This window comes from Schistocerca cancellata, chromosome 1, assembly GCF_023864275.1.
Source record: "Schistocerca cancellata isolate TAMUIC-IGC-003103 chromosome 1, iqSchCanc2.1, whole genome shotgun sequence".
Classification (NCBI taxonomy): domain Eukaryota; kingdom Metazoa; phylum Arthropoda; class Insecta; order Orthoptera; family Acrididae; genus Schistocerca; species Schistocerca cancellata.
In genome coordinates this window covers 204299175-204320449 of record NC_064626.1, presented here as the reverse complement: position 1 = coordinate 204320449, position 21275 = coordinate 204299175, and the positions used below count along the sequence as shown (strand labels likewise).

General features: G+C 43.2%; 1 protein-coding gene across 1 annotated transcript in view; it reads left to right on the top strand.

The window, feature by feature from the left end:
* Positions 1–21275, top strand: part of LOC126168763 (protein unc-93 homolog A-like) — a 334913-nt gene that overhangs the window by 289748 nt on the left and 23890 nt on the right. The window contains exon 5 of the mRNA XM_049920584.1: positions 20697–20964. Within this exon, the coding sequence (XP_049776541.1) occupies positions 20697–20964 (268 nt within the window). The remainder of the gene's footprint in view (positions 1–20696; positions 20965–21275) is intronic.

The following is a 21275-nucleotide window of genomic DNA, read 5'->3' as shown; positions in this document are numbered from 1 at the left end:
CCGAACAAGAGAAACTATTTCACAATTGTTTGCAGCACTTTCAGAACGGTGAACCACGGAATGTTCAGCTGTCGTCATGCAACTCGTGCTCTGCTTGAAGATCGCACATCGCGTCCACCATTCTCAGCCGTGGCAACAGTAACTTCTTCAACAATCTGAGCGCACTTCATCGCCGGCGTTTCCCAGGAGCAACTGGCAAATCACCTGTTACTTCGAACCCCCGAATCCCTTTCAACCCCAGAGCGGAAAAGAGATCTCTCCATATTCCTTTAATGCGTTGATACTTGCGAAGAGCAGCGGTACAGTTGCAGTTGTTTTGATAAAATACACTACTGGCCATTAAAATTGCTACACCAAGAAGAAATGCAGAAGATAAACGGGTATTCATTGGACAAATATATTATACTAGAACGGACATGTGATTACATTTTCACGCAATTTGGGTGCATAGATCCTGAGAAATCAGTACCCAGAACAACCACCTCTGCCCGTAATAACGGCCTTTATACGCCTGGACATTGAGTCAAACAGAGCTTGCATGGCGTGTACAGGTACAGCTGCCCATGTAGCTTCAAAACGATACTATAGTTCATCAAGAGTAGTCACTGGCGTATTGCGACGAGCCAGACGTTTTCAGTTGGTGAGAGATCTGGAAAATGTGCTGGCCAGGGCAGAAGTCGAACATTTTCTGTATCCAGAAAGGCCCGTACAGGACCTGCAACATGCGGTCGTGCATTATCCTGCTGAAATGTAGGGTTAAGCAGGGATGGAATGAAGGGTAGAACCACGGGTCGTAACACATCTGAAATGTAACGTCCAATGTTCAGAGAGCCGTCAATGCGGACAAGAAGTGACCGAGACGTGTAACCGATGGCACCCCATACCATCACGCCGGGTGATACGCCAGTATGACGATGACGAATACACGCTTCCAATGTGCGTTCACCGCGATGCCACCGAACACGGATGCGACCATCATGATGCTGTGAACAGAACCTGTATTCATCCGAAAAAATGACGTTTTGCCATTCGTGCACCCAGGTTCGTCGTTGAGTACACCATCGCAGGCGCTCCTGTCTGTGATGCAACGTCAAGGGTAAGCGCTGCCATGGTCTCCGAGCTGATAGTCCATGCTGCTGCAAACGACGTCGAACTGTTCGTGCAGATGGTTGTTGTCATGCAAACGTCCCCATATGTTGACTCAGGGATCGAGACGTGGCTGCACGATCCGTTACAACCATGCGGATAAGATGCCTGTCATCTCGACTGTTAATCATACGAGGCCGTTGGGATCCAGCACGGCGTTCCGTATTAACCCTCCTGAACCCACCGATTCCATATTCTGCTAACAGTCATTGGATCTCGACCAACGCGAGCAGCACTGGCGCGATACGATAAACCGCAATCACGATAGTCTACAATCCGACCGTTATCATTTTTCTCCTTACACGAGCCATCACAACAACGTTTAACCAGGCAACGCCAGTCAACTGCTTCTTGTGTATGAGAAATCGGTTGGAAACTTTCCTCATGTCAGCACGTTGTAGCGCCAACCTTGTGTGAATGCTCTGAAAAGCTAATCATTTGCATATCACAGCATCTTCTTCCTGTCGGTTAAATTTCGCGTCTGTAGCTCGTCATCTTCGTGGTTTAGCAATTTTAATGGCCAGTAGTGTAGCTTTACGAGTAAAGTCCTGCTCACTTTGTCCAGACCCATCTTCACTCTCTGCAACTGTACTGCACACTGATACTTGTGTTTCAAGCCAACGCCGCCGTACCAGTCTCAGAGCCTAACGGTATCATTCCTGTAAAATTAGGTACCTACATCTACATCTACATCTACATCCATACTCCGCAAGCCACCTGACGGTGTATGGCGGAGGGTACCTTGAGTACCTCTATTGGTTCTCCCTTCTACTCCAGTCTCGTATTGTTCCTGGAAAGAATGATTGTCTGTATGCCTCTGTGTGGGCTCTAATCTCTCTGATTTTATCCTCATGGTCTCTTCGCGAGATATACGTAGGAGGGAGCAATATACTGCTTGACTCTTCGGTGAAGGTATGTTCTCGAAACTTTAACAAAAGCCCGTACCGAGCTACTGAGCGTCTCTCCTGCAGAGTCTTCCACTGGAGTTTATCTATCATCTCCGTAACGCTTTCGCGATTACTAAATGATCCTGTAACGAAGCGCGCTGCTCTCCGTTGGATCTTCTCTATATCTTCTATCAACCCTATCTGGTACGGATCCCACACTGCTGAGCAGTATTCAAGCAGTGGGCGAACAAGCGTACTGTAACCTACTTCCTTTGTTTTCGGATTGCATTTCCTTAGGATTCTTCCAATAAATCTCAGTCTGGCATCTGCTTTACCGACGATCAACGTTATATGCTTATTCCATTTTAAATCACTGCTAATGCGTACTCCCAGATAATTTATGGTATTAACTGCTTCCAGTTGCTGACCTATTTTGTAGCTAAATGATAAAGGATCTATTTTTCTGTGTATTCGCAGCACATTACACTTGTCTACATTAAGATTCAATTGCCATTCCCTGCACCATGCGTCAATTCGCTGCAGATCCTCCTGCATTTCAGTACAATTTTCCATTGTTACAACCTCTCGATACACCACAGCATCATCTGCAAAATGCCTCAGTGAACTTCTGATGTCATCCAGCAGGTCATTTATGTATATTGTGAATAGCAACGGTCCTATGACACTCCCCTGCGGCACACCTGAAATCACTCTTACTTCGGAAGACTTCTCTCCATTGAGAATGACATGCTGCGTCCTGTTATCTAGGAACTCCTCAATCCAATCACACAATTGGTCTGATAGTCCATATGCTCTTACTTTGTTCATTAAACGACTGTGGGGAACTGTATCGAACGCCTTGCGGAAGTCAAGAAACACGGCATCTACCTGTGAACCCGTGTCTATGGCCCTCTGAGTCTCGTGGACGAATAGCGCGAGCTGGGTTTCACATGACCGTCTTTTTCGTCGTTTACCCATATGGTAAACAGTTTCCCGTCCACACAGGCTCAAGTAGCGAATGTTTGCAATAACGACCCTATACATTGGACAACTAAAGAGCGAGTGAGCGAGCTGGCTAGCCGCATCAGAGAGACACCTACCGTCAGTCACACGAATCGCCAACTTACAACTGGCGTCAAAGCAAACTTTTAGTTTCGACGTGCAAATTAAAGTTCACCCCAGGTCTCTATATTCTGTCATCTAAAAGATATAACTTTGAGAAATCGTACGAATATTTTTAAACAACATAATTAGTAAATTAGTAATGAGATTTCCTACAAAATAATGCAACCTGCCATCTTTCATGATAGAGCGATCCATAATGATGAATTTGGGTGCTGATTTCAAAGAACGTAACCGAAAACTGCGCTGTACCAGCATGCGAACCAAACTCCCTGGACGCCCATCCTAATTTGGGTTTCTTTTGCTTTCATTATGTCGCTTGAACCGAATGTTGGGCTTCGACTAAATCATGTCACATTCAGAAACATCTTGAAATAAACCTCTCCTGCTGGTAATGTAATTTGTGTGTTCTTCACGGAACTAGTGTGTACTGTTCCGGTTGTCTGGGAACACCTACTGTACTTCCTCCAGGTGCGATGGATGTTGTGGAAACCTTCTGCTGCCTAAGTGGAATGGCTCACCACAATATCTGCAGTCTAATCTCTCACCACTCCCTGTTAGTGGGCAACGTAGTTAAGTCCGTGTTCACATCGTTCCGGAATTCCTGTTGTCTAAATTCCCATTACGGGAAGTTAAATCCCGCCGCCTTTGATAATTACTGGCCGTTTATCTCAATTTGGGGCAGCTCCTGCTTAGCAAGAGGTAGGGATACTGGTGCGGAACTGTGTTACAGCTTGGTAATTCGTTCCGCAGGCTGGAAGATGCCGCTAAGGAAACGCCGCTTGCCTCAGCGAAATCCGCAGCTGCCGAGTGCAGGCCAGGGACGGCGGAAAGTGAGCTTCGCGCTGACAAGGACGTTCAAGGTCGCGCCCTCGCCGGGCCCAGTTAGCAAGGGCGCTCGCGTGCGACGCGCAGGCCGACCATCTGGCGGTGAATCCTGTGACTAAATCATGTCACATTCAGAAACATCTTAAGGGGCTCCGGAAAGGCTCAAAATCATGAAAAGTTCAATTTTTACTTTTTTGCGTTTTCTGAATCTGCAGACTATTACCTTTTAATAGATATATAATTTATTCAATTCCGAAGACTACAACTATTTTTAAATTTTTTTTGAAATGTGTTCTACATGGGCGTGACCCACTGTGGCGCTGTTAAACTGCTGTCAAATTGTGTTATTATTAACCAATTATTAATAATTATTAATAATAATTATTATTAATAATAATAATAATAATAATAACTGAACTGTTGAAAAAGTGTATTCACGGAAAATCTCAAAACCCCAATGAAAGTGTAAATAGTGTTATATGGTCGAGAATCCCCAAGACTGTATTTGTTGGAATAGAAACACTTCACTTTGGTGTGTATGATGCTGTTGCGACTTTCAATGATGGCAACATTGTAAGGTGCAAGGTATTTAGAAATATGGGAATGAAGATAGGTTCTAACATGGTACGAGCGATGCTTGCTTTAGACAAGGAACGCCTTCGGGCTGCAGACAGGGCTGTAAAGAGTCTAAAAATACAAGCAAGAGTAAACAGGAGGAGGAACAACAGGAAGCTGGAGGAGGAATTTGCAGAGGATGAAGATAATCCATCCTATGGACCTGGAAAGCACTAAAAAGTTAATCCAATCTTTGTCGCTCGATTCCCAAAACTTTTATTTTCTCATACTAATTACATGTTTTCTAAGGATCTTCCAAACATATTTGTTTCAAACTTTCAGTAAATGTTACACAGTACCTTCTGCATAATTTAACACAGCCTTTTTCCAAAAAACTGTATATTTTTGAATATATAAATAAAAAATTGCAAAAAAATGTTGTGAATTTTCATTACAATTGAAAAAAATCATCTTTAATAACTGAACTAAAATTTTGTAAAATCCCTGTGTTAAGTTGTAGCCCATATTCCAATAAATAATCTGTAAAAAGTTCAACTTCCTACCTCAAATACTTTGTGAGTAAAGATGTAATTTATAAGCGTTATTTTAACATTGCAAGTATAGGGCGTTCCGGAGCCCTTTAAAACAAATTTCTCCTGCTGTTAATGGAACTAATGTGTTAAGGATCTATAACTGTTCTTCACGGACCTAATGTGACCGCGCGACTTCGTCATCACACAGTTCGTCCCGGCTGGTCCCGGCGGAGGTTCGAGCCCTCCCTCGGGCATGGGTGTGTGTGTTTGTCCTTAGGATAATTTAGGTTAAGCAGTGTGTAAGCTTAGGGACTGATGACCTTAGCAGTTAAGTCCCATAAGATTTCACACACATTTGAACATTTTGAACAGTTCGTCCATATTTATGGTATTTGCAGGGCTTGACCAGATATGAAAGACGTAAGTGGGAGCTCCAGATGGCCAAGCATTTAGGTAAAGCAGCACTTTTGGAGCGCGTATGGTGAGATACGAGGCAGCTAGTGATTTCCAAGAAGCGGTTGGCGCAGCGAAAAGGGCAGAGAAATGTGATCCGAGGTCATGAGGTCCAGTCCCTATGCGCTTTGTGGCCGAGCGGTTCTAGGAGCTTCAGTCTGGAACAGCGCGACCGCTACGGTCGCAGGTTCGAATCCTGCCCCGGGCATGGATGTGTGTGATATCCTTAGGTTAGTTAGGTTTAAGTAGTTCTAAGTTCTAGGGGACTGATGACCTCAGATGTTAATTCCCATAGTGCTCAAAGCCATTGGAGCCCTAAGCGCCAACGTCTTTCTATTTTTAATTGCTAATACTGCAAATAAACCGAAATAACGCGCAGTATACTGTATTTATTAGCATTTTCACAATAGCCATCAAAATAAAGGGCAAAGGAAAATTTGGGTTAACAAATTTCCAGAAGAGGATTGCACTTACAACTCAAAGAGGAATCTGCAAATAACTTTCAAAGATGGAATTGTAATTAAAGCGTACTGTACTCTGTATTTCAGTTACTTTCAATTTGACCTTGCGGTGAGAAATAATCTTTTATGAATGTAAAGTAAGTTTGTTTCTCTGCAGAAGCTTCAAAACAACCATGTAATCGTAAAAATGCGGCGCTATACGTTTGCAAGATGCCGAGAAGAATACTGGTTACCCCATTTCTACTATGAATATATTCCCAGAACGTGTAAACCATCAACTGAAAAACAATAAAAGGATCTGATTTAATAAACGAATTTCTTGTATGCACGTTACAGTCCTTTACTGGAAATTTATTTGCAGAGTCCTCGAGGCTGCAGTAAGTACAATCTATTCTTGGAAATTTATTTGCACTCCCAAAATTCTCCTTTGCCTTTTCTTTTCATGCCTTTATTAATAAATACGATACATTGATTATAGAATGAGATTTTCACTCTGCAGCGGCGTGTGCGCTGATATGAAACTTCCTGGCAGATTAAAACTGTGTGCCCGACCGAGACTCGAACTCGGGACCTTTGCCTTTAGCGGGCAAGTGCTCTACCATCTGAGTTACCGAAGCACGACTCACGCCCGGTCTCACAGCTTGCCCGCGAAAGGCAAAGGTCCCGAGTTCGAGTCTCGGTCGGGCACACAGTTTTATCTGCCAGGAAGTTTCATATCAGCGCACACCCCGCTGCAGAGTGAAAATCTCATTCTGGAAACATCCCCCAGGCTGTGGCTAAGCCATGTCTCCGCAATATCCTTTCTTTCAGGAGTCCTAGTTCTGCAAAGTTCGCAGGAGAGCTTCTGTAAAGTTTGGAGGGTAGGAAACGAGATACTGGCAGAAGTAAAGCTGTGAGAGTGGGCGTGAGTCGTGCTTCGGTAGCTCAGATGGTAGAGCACTTGCCCGCGAAAGGCAAAGGTCCCGAGTTCGAGTCTCGGTCGGGCACACAGTTTTAATCTGCCAGGAAGTTTTACATTGATTATAATTTCGGTTCATTTGCAGTGTAACGTAGAAGTTAAGAATTAGAAAAAAGGGTTGCCACGCAAGTATTTGACCCCATGACATTCGACTTAACTGTTGTGTACTTTTCCCGCTGCGCTAGTGCTGCTCGGAAACTGCTTCAATTTAAATGGCGCACGCCTTGCCCAGACAGAGCCAAAAATACTGTTTTTCCTTAGCGCTTGGCCGTCTTGAGCTCTCTCTTTTGTCACTTTCATTTCTGGCTAAGTCCTGCACAAACCACAATCTTTTGACGAAGTTCGTGATGGCAAATAAGTGCGATCTCCTTGTGAGCTGGGGTAGACTGCATGTTCCCATAGGAAATTCTAATGAGTGTTCCGATATTACACACTAATTAGCTGATTACAATAGACAACAGAGGAAGTAATACTTCAGATTACCGTTCCTAGGCAGACGCAATTGGCAGGATTCGTGATCTGCCTGCAGTGACTCTATTTTATTTAATCGTATGGCTAGGGCCCTCCCCCCCCCACCCCACCCCCGTCGGGCGGGCCGTTCGCCGGGTGCCGGCCTTGCAATTTGACGCCACTTCGGCGACTTGCAGTCGATGAGAATGATAGGATAATGATGAGGACAGCACAACACCCAGTCCCTGGGCGGAGAAAATTCTCCGACCCAGCCGGGAATCGAACCCGGGCCCAGAGGACTGGCAATCCGTCAGCTATCGGGGGCGGACTGCACTGAAGTGATCTCTGCTAGGAATAGTAATCCGAAATATTACTCAGCGGGCTTGTAAGCTGTGAGGTGGCGGCCCCATCACCAAGCTTAACCTGCAAAACGATCGTAAAGCTGCCAGGAGACTTTATACATACTGGCTATCTTCACAATTCACAGCCTCAGATAAAAAAGGATGGATCATGGAGATAACCTCGGCACGTCAAGGATAAATGATTAGGTATTACGGATAGGACGAAAATTGCCGCATAGAACTTAACAGGGATTGGAAACGAGGAAATGGAGCTAGAATATAAATTAAGAAGTAAAACATATAGCTATTACGATAGAAACAAAAAAGAAGTTGAAATACACAACAGATCTTGGTTACTGTACAGTGCTACACAGAGAACACAAACATGATGTCTTTAAGGGATACCGTCTGGAACAAGAAAGTATCAGGAAATTTTATCAAATTCGGCAACAGAAATATTTGCTAGACTCTATAACTGTTTAGGATATAGAGAAAGAAAAGCAAAATGTTAAAGAATGCATAAAAAATTAAATGATCGTATGGCAGTGACCGCCGGTAATCTCCACACGGGGAAGTTCGCTCGCTAAGTTACATGCCTTTCCAGTTGACGCTGCAATGGGCGCCTTGCATGTCGATGGTGATGAAAACAACACAACACCCAGCCCCCTGCGGAGAAAATCCCCAATCTGGTCGGGAATCGAAACCGAGCCCCACGCACGGCAGTCAGATACGCTGACCGCTCAGCTAACAGAGCGGACAAAGAATGGATAGAAAGAGCGGCATACGAGGCACTGAGGAAAAATAAGAACTTAAGGAAAAAGGAATGATTAAGGGTTTGCAATTAAGTTATCTCACAGACCATTGAAGGAAAAGATAGATCCCACAGAGAAAAGTCCTGCAGAATAAAACGCCAGGAACTGAAGGGTAGTGTAAGCATGGAATCATTTTATAACTAAAGCAGAACAAGATATACGAGGGACGCAAACTTTAGACTGTAAATAATGAAATACTTAAACAGAGCCGGCCGGAGTGGCCGTGCGGTTCTAGGCGCTACAGTCTGGAAGCGCGTCACCGCTGCGGTCGCAGGTTCGAATCTTGCCTCGGGCATGGATGTGTGTGATGTCCTTAGATTAGTTAGGTTTAAGTAGTTCTAAGTTCTAGGGGACTGATGACCACAGCACTTAAGTCCCATAGTGCTCAGAGCCATTTTTTGAACTTAAACAGAACAGAGAAAGATGCTGCCGAACTAAATATAATTAGCGAAGATCAGTGGAAAGAATTTTATAAAATATTGTGGCAGATAGAAGATCCAGAATTCAAGGATAAGGAGGGGATCGCATCACGTAATGGTAGGAGAATCGCCAGTAGTTTTATAAATTACTAAGAACAGGAAAGCACGTGGACCAGATGGCATTAAACTATGCTGGCCCCTTTTGCAATTTTAGATTATTACATTTATTTAACGAATATTGGCACTGTTCTAAAATACCAAATTCTTGGTAAATATCAGAAGTAATATCAATTTCTTAAAAATTCAAAGAAACAATTGTGAAAACTATAGAGGAATTTGTCTCCTAAGCTCAGCCTATAAAATATTAGCAAAAATAATCAATAATAGTTTAAGAGCCATAACAGAGACTCCCCTATTAGAAGAACAATGCGGATTGCAGAAAGGCCATTCATGCAGTGATAATATATTTAACAAACAAAAATTTTATAGAAACAACGACAAGTCAACTTAGAAACACACAGCTTTCATTTGCTTCGAAAAAGCTTTTGACAGTGTGAACAGAAACAAACTGTGGGACATAACGCTGGATGTACTAGACATCTTACTGAAGCTGTAGAAAGCTTATATACTGACATAAAAATAAAACGTGGCACTAATAAAACTGAAGGAATCGCTACCAATGAGGGACTCACACAAGGCTGTATCTTGTCACCAACTTATTAATGTATATATAAATGACTTGATCCTCCCCCCCCCCCCCCCCCCAAATGAACCATGGACCTTGCCGTTGGTGCCTCAGCGATACAGATAGCCGTGCCGTAGGTGCAACCATAACGGAGAGGTATCTGTTGAGAGGCCAGACAAACATGTGTTTCCTGAAGAGGGGCAGCAGCCTTTTCAGTAGTTGCAGGGGCAACAATCTGGATGATTGACTGACCTGGCCTTGTAATACTAACCAAAACGGCCTTTCAGTGCTGGTGCTGCGAACGGCTGAAAGCAAGGGGAAACTATAGCCGTAATTGTTGCTGACGGCATGCATCTTTACTGTATGGTTAAATGATGATGCGTCCTCATAGGTAAAATATTCCGGAGGTAAAATAGTCCCCCATTCGGATTTTTGAGCGGGGACTACTCAGGAGGACGTTGCTACCAGGAGAAAGAAAACTGGCGCTCTACGGATCGGAGCATGGAATGCCAGATCCCTTAACTGGGCAGGTAGGTTAGAAAATTTTTAAATGGGAAATGGATAGATTAAAGTTAGATATAGTGGGAATTAGTGAAGTTAGGTGGCTGTAGGAACAAGACTTCTGGTCAGGTGAATACAGGGTTATCAATACAAAATCAAATAGGGGTAATGCAGGAGTAGGTATAATAATGGATAAAAAAATAGGAGTGCGGGTAAGCTACTACAAACAGCATAGTGAACGCATTATTGTGGCCAAGATAGGTACGCAGCCCACGCCTACCATCGTAGTACAAGTTTATATGCCAACTAGCTCCACAGATGACGAAGAGATTGATGAAATGTATGATGAGATAAAAGACGTTATTCAGATAGTGAAGGGAGATGAAAATTTAATAGTCATGGCTGACTGGAATTCGGTAGTAGGAAAAAGAACACAAGGAAACGCAGTAGGTGAATATGGAATGGGGGTAAGAAATGAAAGAGGAAGCCGCCTGGTAATATTTTGCACAGAGCATAACTTAATCATAGCTAACACTTGGTTCAGGAATCATAAGGTTGTATACATGGAAGAGACCTGGAGATACTCGAGGGTTTGAGATAAATTATATAATGGTAAGACAGACATTCAGGAACCGGGTTTTAAATTCTAAGACATTTCCAGGGGCAGATGTGGACTCTGACCACAATCTATTGGTTATGAACTGTATATTAAAACTGAAGAAACTGCAGAAAGATGGGAATTTAAGGAGTCGGGATCTGGATAAACTGACAGAACCAGAGGTTGTAGAGAGTTTCAGGGAGAGCATTGGGGAACGATTGAGCAGAATGGGGGAAAGAAATACAGTAGAAGATGAATGGGTAGCTTTGAGGGATGAAGTAGTGAAGGCAGCAGAGGATCAAGTAGGTAAAAAGACCAGGGCTCTTAGAAATCCTTGGGTAACAGAAGAAATATTGAATTTAATTGATGAAAGGAGAAAATATAAAAATGCAGTAAATGAAGCTGGCCAAAAGGAATACAAACGTCTTAAAAATGAGATCGACAGGAAGTGCAAAATGGCTAAGCAGGGATGTCTAGAGGACAAATGTAAGGATGTAGAGGCGCATATCACTAGGGGTAAGATAGATACTGCCTACAGGAAAATTAAAGAGACCTTTGGAGAAACGAGAACCACTTGTATGAATGTCAAAAGCTCAGATTGAAACCCAGTTCTAAGTAAAGAAAGCAGAAAAGTGGAAGGAGTATATAGTCTGTACTAGGGTGATGTACTTGAGGACAATATTATGGAAATGGAAGAAGAGGTAGATGAAATTGGAGATACAATACTGCGTGAAGAGTTTGACAGAGCACTGAAAGACCTGAGTCGAAACAAGGCCCCCGGAGTAGACAACATTCCATTAGAACTACTGACGGCCTTGGGAGAGCCAGTCCTGACAAGACTCTACCATCTGGTGAGCAAGATGTATGAGACAGGCGAAATACGCTCAGACTTCAAGAACAATATAATAATTCCAATCCCAAAGAAATCAGGTGCTGACAGATGTGAAAATTACCGAACTATCAGTTTAATAAGCCATGGCTGTAAAATACTAACACGAATTGCTTACAGACGAATGGAAAAAACTGGTAGAAGCTGACCTTGGAGAAGATCAGTTTGGATTCCGTAGAAATGTTGGAACACGTGAGTCAATACTGACCCTACGACTTACCTTAGAAAATAGATTAAGGCAAGGCAAACCTACGTTTCTAGCAAAATTTGTAGACTTCGAGAAAGCTTTTAACAATGTTGACTCGAATACTCTTTTTCAAATTCTGAAGGTGGTAGGAGTAAAATACAGGGAGCGAAAGGCTATTTACAATTTGTACAGAAACCAGATGGCAGTTATAAGAGTTGAGGGGCATGAAAGGGAAGCAGTGGTTGGAAAGGGAGTGAGACAGGGTTGTAGCCTCTCCCTGATGTTATTCGATCTGTATATTGAGCAAGCAGTAAAGGAAACAAAAGAAAAATTCGGAGTAGGTATTAAAATCCATGGAGAAGAAATAAAAACTTTGAGGTTCATCGATGACATTGTAATTCTGTCAGAGACAGCAAAGGACCTGGAAGAGCAGCTGAAAGGAATGGACAGTGTCTTGAAAGGAGGATATAAGATAAACACCAACAAAAGCAAAACGAGGATGATGGAATGTAGTCGAATTAAATCGGGTGATGCTGAGGGCATTACAGTAGGAAATGAGTCGCTTAAAGTAGTAAATGAGTTTTGCTATTTAGGGAGCAAAATAAATGATGATGGTCGAAGTAGAGAGGATATAAAATGTAGACTGACAATGGCAAGGAAAGCGTTTCTGAAGAAGAAAAATTTGTTAACATCGAGTATAGATTTAAGTGTCAGGAAGTCGTTTCTGAACTTATTTGTATGGAGTGTGACCATGTATGGAAGTGAAACGTGGACGATAAATAGTTTGGACAAGAAGAGAATAGAAGCTTTCGAAATGTGGTGCTACAGAAGAATGCTGAAGATTAGATGGGTAGATCACGTAACTAATGAGGAGGTATTGAACAGAATTAGAGAGAGGAGAAATTTGTGACACATCTTGACTAGAAGAAGCAATCGGTTGGTTGGACATGTTCTGAGGCATCAAGGGATCACAAATTTAGTATTGGAGGGCAGCTTGGGGGTGGGGGGGGGTAAAAATCGTAGAGGGAGACCAAGAGATGAATACACTAAACAGATTCATAAGGATGTAGATTGCAGTAGGTACTGGGAGATGAAGAGACTTGCACAGGATAGAGTACCATGGAGAGCTGCATCAAACCAGTCTCTGGGCTGAAGACCACAACAACAACAAATGACTTGATTAAGAACCTTAGTAAGAATGTAAATCTGGGTATACTGATTAGTTGAAATAAGTATGTTAATATACCGGGTGGTTATAATTAAACTTTCCCTATTTAACAAGTTACAATGTGGAAACCAATTACCGTACGAGTACCAAACTTGGTAACATTAATGTCGAGAGTATGGAGTGCATGCTGTCCATGCGTCACAGCGCAACCGGCCAGTTCCAACCATAACCACCAGGTGCCGTGATCAGTCATAGTGATTCATAGTCTCACACACCTGACCAGTCGCAGTGCACTTGGTGACGTGTCAGCATGAGCTTAGACTAAAGGACCAGGGCATTATGGGTGAAACTCAACAGTAATGCCGCAGATGCACTTCGCGAATATCGCCGGATGAAAGGATTACGGAGTGTGTGTGAATTCCTAAGGGACCAAACTGCTGAGGTCATCGGTTCTAGACTTACACACCACGTAAACTGACTTACGCTTAGAACAACACACAGGCACCCACGCCCGAGGGAGGACTCGGAATCTCCGGCGGGAGGTGCCGCGCAATCCGTGACAGGGCAACTCTAACCACGCGGCCACTACGCGCGGCGAAAGGATTTGGAAGGGTCCTCTTTCTACTTGCTGTGCGGAGCATGGTGAAGACGTTCGAACCAAGTGGCGACGCTCCGGGAAGAGGCTGACGACTCGTTGCACCACAGGTGGTTGATGAAATCGCTGTTATGGCAGTGTTGTGTACATAGTTCCGCGTAGTCAGCGCGTACACAACTTTCCCACTAGTCGCGCTCCGCTGAGCACAACAGCGCAGGCTCAGCGCTCGTCCGTTTCCGCACTACGAGATGGCGCTGTCTTAGAGACGGACCAAATTCTGCTTCCGCCGATCCGCGTATTAATATGTAATTCAGCCAATGAGATTGCTGCTAACGTAGAACCTTTTCTCCTCGAGGATCACACTCGCGCAGTGATACCTGAACGCGTGAGGTATTATAACGAGTGTGCAGACCTCCGATTAATTAGTCTGCAATCGTCTGCATTAGTCTGCATTAGTCTATAGTCAAGTTTCAGTCTGCGCCTAATAAGATTATCATATTCCTGTACATAGCCATGAAGAGAAATGTGTAGACACTTTGTCAAGTATCAGAGATATGTGAGAACAAGATTAACATAGCAAGACCAAAGGAACTTCAGATTGTCAATTATAAATAGCATCCAGAACCAAGTTAAGTTATTTTTATGATGGTTATTATTTTAATAAATGTGTGTGAAAATTAATCAAATTCTGTTTAAAGTTGGTCACCGTCAATCTGCTACTCTAAGCATGCAAGTGGCATTTTTATCGTATGACCTAACGGCAGAAGATAAACACGCCACGATAAGACCACGAGACATATTGCTGACACTCGCCTACTTCGCTAGAGCGACAAGTCAAATAATCTGATGGTGTGTGTATGGAAGGTCTTACAGTACGCACACCACAGGCAGACAACGCTGCGCACAGTTCCCGATCGTCAGGCAACGCGCGTGCTGTGTCACGACAGTTGAACATCCCGTGGTCCACTGTACGGAAGGTGCTTCGAACCATTCTCAAAATGTATCCGTTAAGATCCATATCGTACAGCAGCTTTCAGAAGGGCGCAGAATGACGTGTTGACTTCGCTCTCCACTTTCTCGCAAGGATTGACGAAGGCTGGCCATGGACCCTCCTATTGGCAGACGAAACTCATTTTTCTCTGACGGGTGAGGTGAACACAGAGAATTGCCGAGTGCGAGGATCTTCCTCTCCAGTCATTGTGCGTGAAGTTCCTCTGTGTGGTGAACGTGTCACCGTGTTGTGTGGCTTCACTGCTACGTTCATCATTGGCCCATTCTTTTTTTAACAAGTTGGCGCTCAATGATCAAAGCCGTGCAGTCTGACTGACCAGCGTTACTGCGATATGCTTCGCCAGCATGTTATACCCGCCCTACAGGAGAGAGACGCATTGAACTCAATAATTTTCATCCAAGATGGGGCCCCACCGCACATCACTCGTGAAGTTCGCCTGCTTCTCCGAAACACATTTGGAAATTATCGAATTATTACCCTATCGTTTCCAAATGCTTGGCCAGTACGGTCACCTCACTCCCTTGATTTCTGGTTGTGGGGATACCTGAAGGATAGGGTTTACCAGGAACATTCACACATGTGCTTATATGAAGCGTATCATATCAAGAGACATAACCAGCATACCAACGGACATGCTTCGTTCTGCTGTGCAGAGTGCAATCTTGCGCTTTCAGACTCTCCTGGGCACTGGTGGGCGCCATATTGAGCAGCTTTTGTACCACTAATGGTATCGGTATGTAATGGTATGATATACCGTATCAGCACATTAAAGGTGTTTCAGTTGAACTGACTCTGCATTATTTCTCTTTCCCATGCCATTGATATTAATGCTACCAAGTCTGGTTCTCGTAAGGTAATTAGTTTCTGTGTTATAACGTGTTAAATAGGGAAGTCTGATTGCAACAATCGGTACTTATGTACGCAAATGATGTTACAATTTTGAAGTAAGTGAAGATGAGCTACAAAAATCAGTCTATAAATTACATCAATTAGGGAATTTTCTCAGGAGCGAGTAGAGGTATCAAGTTGAAGTTTATGTCAAATATTCAGGTCCACGGTCCCTTGGCGGGCAAAAAAAAAAAAAAAAAAAAAAAAAGAAAAAAAGAAAAATTCCATTAATCGAATTTTTATAGCTGGCCCCGGAGTGGCCGAGCGGTTTTAGGCGCTACAGTCTGGAACTGCGCGACCACTACGGTCGCAGGTTCGAATCCTGCCTCGGGCATGGACGTGTGTGATGTCCTTAGGTTAGTTAGGTTTAAGTAGTTCTCAGTTCTAGGGGACTGATGACCTCAGATGTTAAGTCCCATAGTGCTCAGAGCCATCTGAACCATTTTTGAATTTTTATATCGTTCACAAATTGCTACGTCTTTTAAACTTTGCAAGCTAATTAAGGCCATAGAACAATGGTTCAAATGGCTCCGAGCACTATGGGACTTAACTTCTAAGGTCATCAGTCCCCTAGAATTTAGAACTAATTAAACCTAACTAACCTAAGGACATCACACACATCCATGCCCGAGGCAGGATTCGAACCTGCAACCGTAGCGGCCGCGCGGTTCCAGACTGTAGCGCCTTTAACCGCTTGGCCACCACGGCCGGCCGTAGAACAATGGTCTTTTCCGAATGTACTTCTGGCCAAACAGCGATTCTAGCAGAGAGAGTCGCAGTCTGTGTTAACCTTGCCTTTTGAGTTCTTGTGGCGAAATTTCCACAGAAACTTTCATCCTCTAACACATATTTCTTTAAAAGTAAAATACAGAATTTTATTCATTTAACTTTAAAAATGTTTTAAGGCGACGAAATATTTTCATAAAAATTTATGCCCTATTTCACCCCCTTAAGTGCTGTCTTCCCAAAAAAGAAAAAAAAACCGCAAACACGTAATTTTTATTTCTAACCAACAAGCCAAAAACAAATTTACAAAGATTTTGTTTCAAAAATTCTTTATCAACGAAAAATTTCCGTAAAAATTCTCATCCCCTATTACAAAAGTAATTTCCAAAAACAATGAAATACGTAGTTTTTTTTATTTTTAACTGACAAGCAAAATACAAATATTCTTACCTTTAACACAGGACTCCCTTTCGGGAGGACGACGGTTCGAACCCGCTTTCGGCCATCCTGATTTAGGTTTTCCAGAATTTCCCTAAAATCGCTTCAGGCAAATACCAGAATGGTTCCTTTGAAAGGGCGCGGCCGACCTATTTCCCCTTCCTTCTCTAATCCAACGGAATCTCCTCCCAAATCAATTAATCAGTCTCAGCTTTAACTTAAAAAATGCCTTCATAATGATATAGTATCATAAAAATTTTCATCCCCTGCTTCACCCCCATAGACGTTGAATTTCCTAAAACACTGGACAACATAATTTGTATATCTAACAGAGAAATTTAATACCCATTTTCATTGATGTAGCTTTAAAAACGCTTTATTCGTACCTGAGTAATGATTTATGTTTAAAAAAAACTTTCACCAACTGTGTTCCCGTTAGTGGTTGAATTTCCAAAAATACTGAACACGTATTTTTTTTTATTTCTGGCCGAAAAACCAGATACCAGTTCTCGTACATCAAAATTGCATTAGTAGCGACATATTTTTAAAAATCCTCTCATCCCCTACTTCAGCCCCTTAGGAGTACAATTTCGAACAATCCCCTGTTAAATGATGCCTGCAGTACAAGATCAACACCCTTTCCAAGTTTCAAGTTCTGCCCTTATCAGTTTGGGCTAGGCGGTGATGAGTCAATGAATTTAATCGAGAAGATAATTACAAAGTTTCATAGATTTACCTTTGAAAATGCTTTCATATTGATATATTTCCATAAAAACTTTCACCCCTATTTCACCCCCTTATAAGGTTGATTTCCAAAAAAAAGAAACACGAGTGTTTTATATCCAGCCGATAAGTCAACTACCAGTTTTCATAAATGTATCTTTAAAAATGCTATAGTAGGTCTTTAATAATGATTTTGTTTTCAGAAAAAGCTTTCACCAACTATTTAACGCCTATAGGGGTTAAATTTCCAAAAATGTTTAAACTCATATTTCTTTACTTCTGGCCAGGAAACTAAATAGCAATTTTCGTATTTCTAGCTTCAAAATTGCATTAATAGCGACATAGTTTCAAAAACTCTTTCATCACCTATTTCACCGCCTTAGGGGTGGGATTTGGAAACATACCTTCTTAAACAATGCCTACGATATCAAATCAGTACCCTCTCGAAATGATGACTTCAGTGCGGAGTCAGGTAAGGCTGCAATCAATGAGCAATGAGGACAATAGACTGTGGGCGGTGTGCGACAAGTTGAACAGAAAGCGTGTCCGCATAGCCCAAGTCGGGAATTCCGGCTTCGAGTCCCGGCCCGGCAAAAATTTTCACTTGTCGGCATTGTCGCTGAGAACAGTATCTCTCTTAGATCATGCATATAAAATCTGAGCTTCTAAATCAATGCTAAAGAGATAGCCGTTTATGTCATATTTTGATACTCGCAAACTCACCCATCAAATCCTATGGAGGACTTCCCGTTGATTTAGAATCGTGAAATTTAGCAAGAACCAATGTTCCACAGCACAAGTGAAGGAAAAAGGCCTAACATTGTTAATTTGTAATTATATCATATAAAAATATTTTTCGCCATTTTTTGTCCTTCTGTTCGTCTGTTAAGGCTCCTTTTGCTCAGGAAGTTGAAATTTGTGTCAAATAGTAAGATCTATGGTCGCTCCGCAGTTTAAAACACTTAAAAGATTCTAAGTCAATGCAGTCAATGTACACTACTGGCCATTAAAATTTCTACACCAAAAAGAAATGCAGATGATAAACGGGTATTCATTGGACAAATTTATTATACTAGAACTGACATGTGATAAAATTTTCACGCAATTTGGGTGCATAGATCCTGAGAATTCAGTACCCAGAACAACCACCTCTGGCCGTAATAACGGCCTTGATACGCCTGGGCATTGATTCAAACAGAGCTTGGATGGCGTGTACTGGTACAGCTGCCCATGCAGATTCAACACGATACCACAGTTCATCAAGAGTAGTGACTGGCATGTTGTGACGAGCCAATTGCTCGGCCACCATTGACCAGACGTTTTCAGTTGGTGAGAGATCTGGAGAATGTGCTGGCTGGGGCAGCAGTCGAACATTTTCTGTATCCAGAAAGGCCCGTACAGGACCTGCAACATGCGGTCGTGCATTATCCTGCTGAAATGTAGGGTTTCCCAGGGACCGAATGAAGGGTAGAGCCACGGGTCGTAACACATCTGAAATGTAACGTCCACTGATAAAAATGCCGTCAATGCGAACAAGAGGTGACCGAGACGTGTAACCAATGGCACCCCATACCATCACACCGGGTGATACGCCAGTATGGCGATGACGAATAGACGCTTCCAATGTGCGTTCACCGCGATGTCACCAAACACGGATGCGACGATCATGATGTAAACAGAACTTGGATTCATCCGAAAAAATGACATTTTGCCATTCGTGCACCCAGGTTCGTCGTTGCACGCGCTCCTGTCTGTGATACAGCGTCAAGGGTAACCGCAGCCACGGTCTCCGAGCTGATAGTCCATACCGCTGCAAACGTCGTCGAACTGTTCGTGCAGATGGTTGTTGTCTGGCAAACGTCCCCATCTGTTGACTCAGGTATCGAGACGTGGCTGTACGATCCGTTACAGCCATCCGGATAAGATTCCTGTCATCTCGACTGCTAGTGATACGAGGCCGTGGGCATCCAGCACGCCGTTCCGTATTACCCTCCTGAACCCACCGATTCCATATTCTGCTAACAGTCATTGGATCTCGTCCAACGCGAGCAGCAATGTCGCGATACGATAAACCGCAATCGCGATAGGCTACAATCCGACCTTTATCAAACTCGGAAACGTGATGGTACGCAGCCGGCCGGTGTGACCGTGCGGTTCTAGGCGCTTCAGTCTGGAACCGTGCGACCGCAACGGTCGCAGGTTCGAATCCTGCCTCGGGCATGGTTGTGTATGATGTCCTTAGTAGTTCTAAGTTCTAGGGGACTGATGACCTCAGATGTTAAGTCGCATAGCGCTCAGAGCCATTTGAACCATTTGATGGTACGCATTTCTCCTCCTTACACGAGGTATCACAACGTTTCACCAGGCAACACCGGTCAACTGCTGTTTGTGTATGAGAAATCGGTTGGAAACTTTCCTCATGTCAGCACGTTGTAGCGCCAACCTTCTGCGAATGCTCTGAAAAGCTAATCATTTGCATATCACAGCATCTTCTTCCTGTCGATTAAATTTCGCGTCTGTAGCACGTCATCTTCGTGGTGTAGCAATTTTAATGGCGAGTAGTGTATATCACATATTTTGATACTCACAAACTCACTCATCAAAAACTGTAAATGAACTACCTGTATATATAATTTAGTTTGTATGGAAGCCTCAGAGCGCCAGTCCTGCTAACACTTGGCCGGGTTTCTTTAGTTTTAAGTGATTGTTTCGCAAAACTTAGAAAACCAGAAATATATTAGAACAAATAAGCCCTCGGTCACAAATATTAAGTCAAAATTGACCAGGTTTCGACGCTACTATGAGCATCGTCTTCAGAATTAAATTAACTGTTGTAAAACATATTAAGTATATAATACATTAATAAAATTATAGTTTGTACTGACTGGAAAGAGATGCAGTACTTACAAGACACATTTTAAAAAGATCTATTGTAGGTACTGCATCTCTTTCCAGTCAGTACAAACTATAATTTTATTAATGTATTATACACTTAATATGTTTTAGAACAGTTAATTTAATTCTGAAGACGACGCTTATAGTAGCGTCGAAACCTGGTCAATTTTGACTTAATATTTGTGACCGAGGGCTTATTTGTTCTAATATAATTCTGACACGGTCACTGAACGTTGGCAGCTATGTTCAAAACCAGAAATATTGTACTAGTTTTGAGTGATTGTTTCGCAAAACGTAGAAAACCACAAATATTTTACAAGCAATACAGTTACTTTATTTTATACGTAAGTATGCGAGAAATATCTACGTCGTACTGATGTGACACACTGTAAGTTCCCGATGTGCGACGGGCTGGCTCTCTTGCAGGCGTACGTGTCGTGCTCGTGGGGGATCCCGCACATTGGCTACGTGCTGATGTGCTACGGCGCCGTCAACTGCGCCTCCTCGGCCGTGGTGAGCTGGGTGTCCAAGTCCGTGGGCCGCGTCGTCGTCATCTCCATCTACCTGCTGTTCTACGCGCCCATCCTGGTGACACTCTTCTTCTGGCAGCCCGACCCCACAGTCAGCACCGCCGCCTTCTTCATCTTCGTCTCCTTCTGGGGGGTCACTGACAGCGCCTTTCTCGTCGTCAACGGTGAGCCTACCTCTCACCCTGTCTGGGAATCAGTGACGTAGACCATTGTTTTTCAGTGTACTGAGGACTAAGAGACGTCCTCTAGAGTAACTAAAGCCTGCGGACATTTGCGGGAGTAAAATATTCTATAATGGTATGTCGTTGTCGTCGTCGTCGTCGTCGTCATTGTCATCGTTCCAGAATGAGATTTTCACTCCGCTGCAGAGTGAAAATCTCATTCTGGAAAATTCCCCAGGCTATGGCCTAGCCATGTCTCCGCATTTATCCTTTCTTTCAGGAGTGCTAGTTCTGCAAGGTTCGCAGGAGAGCTT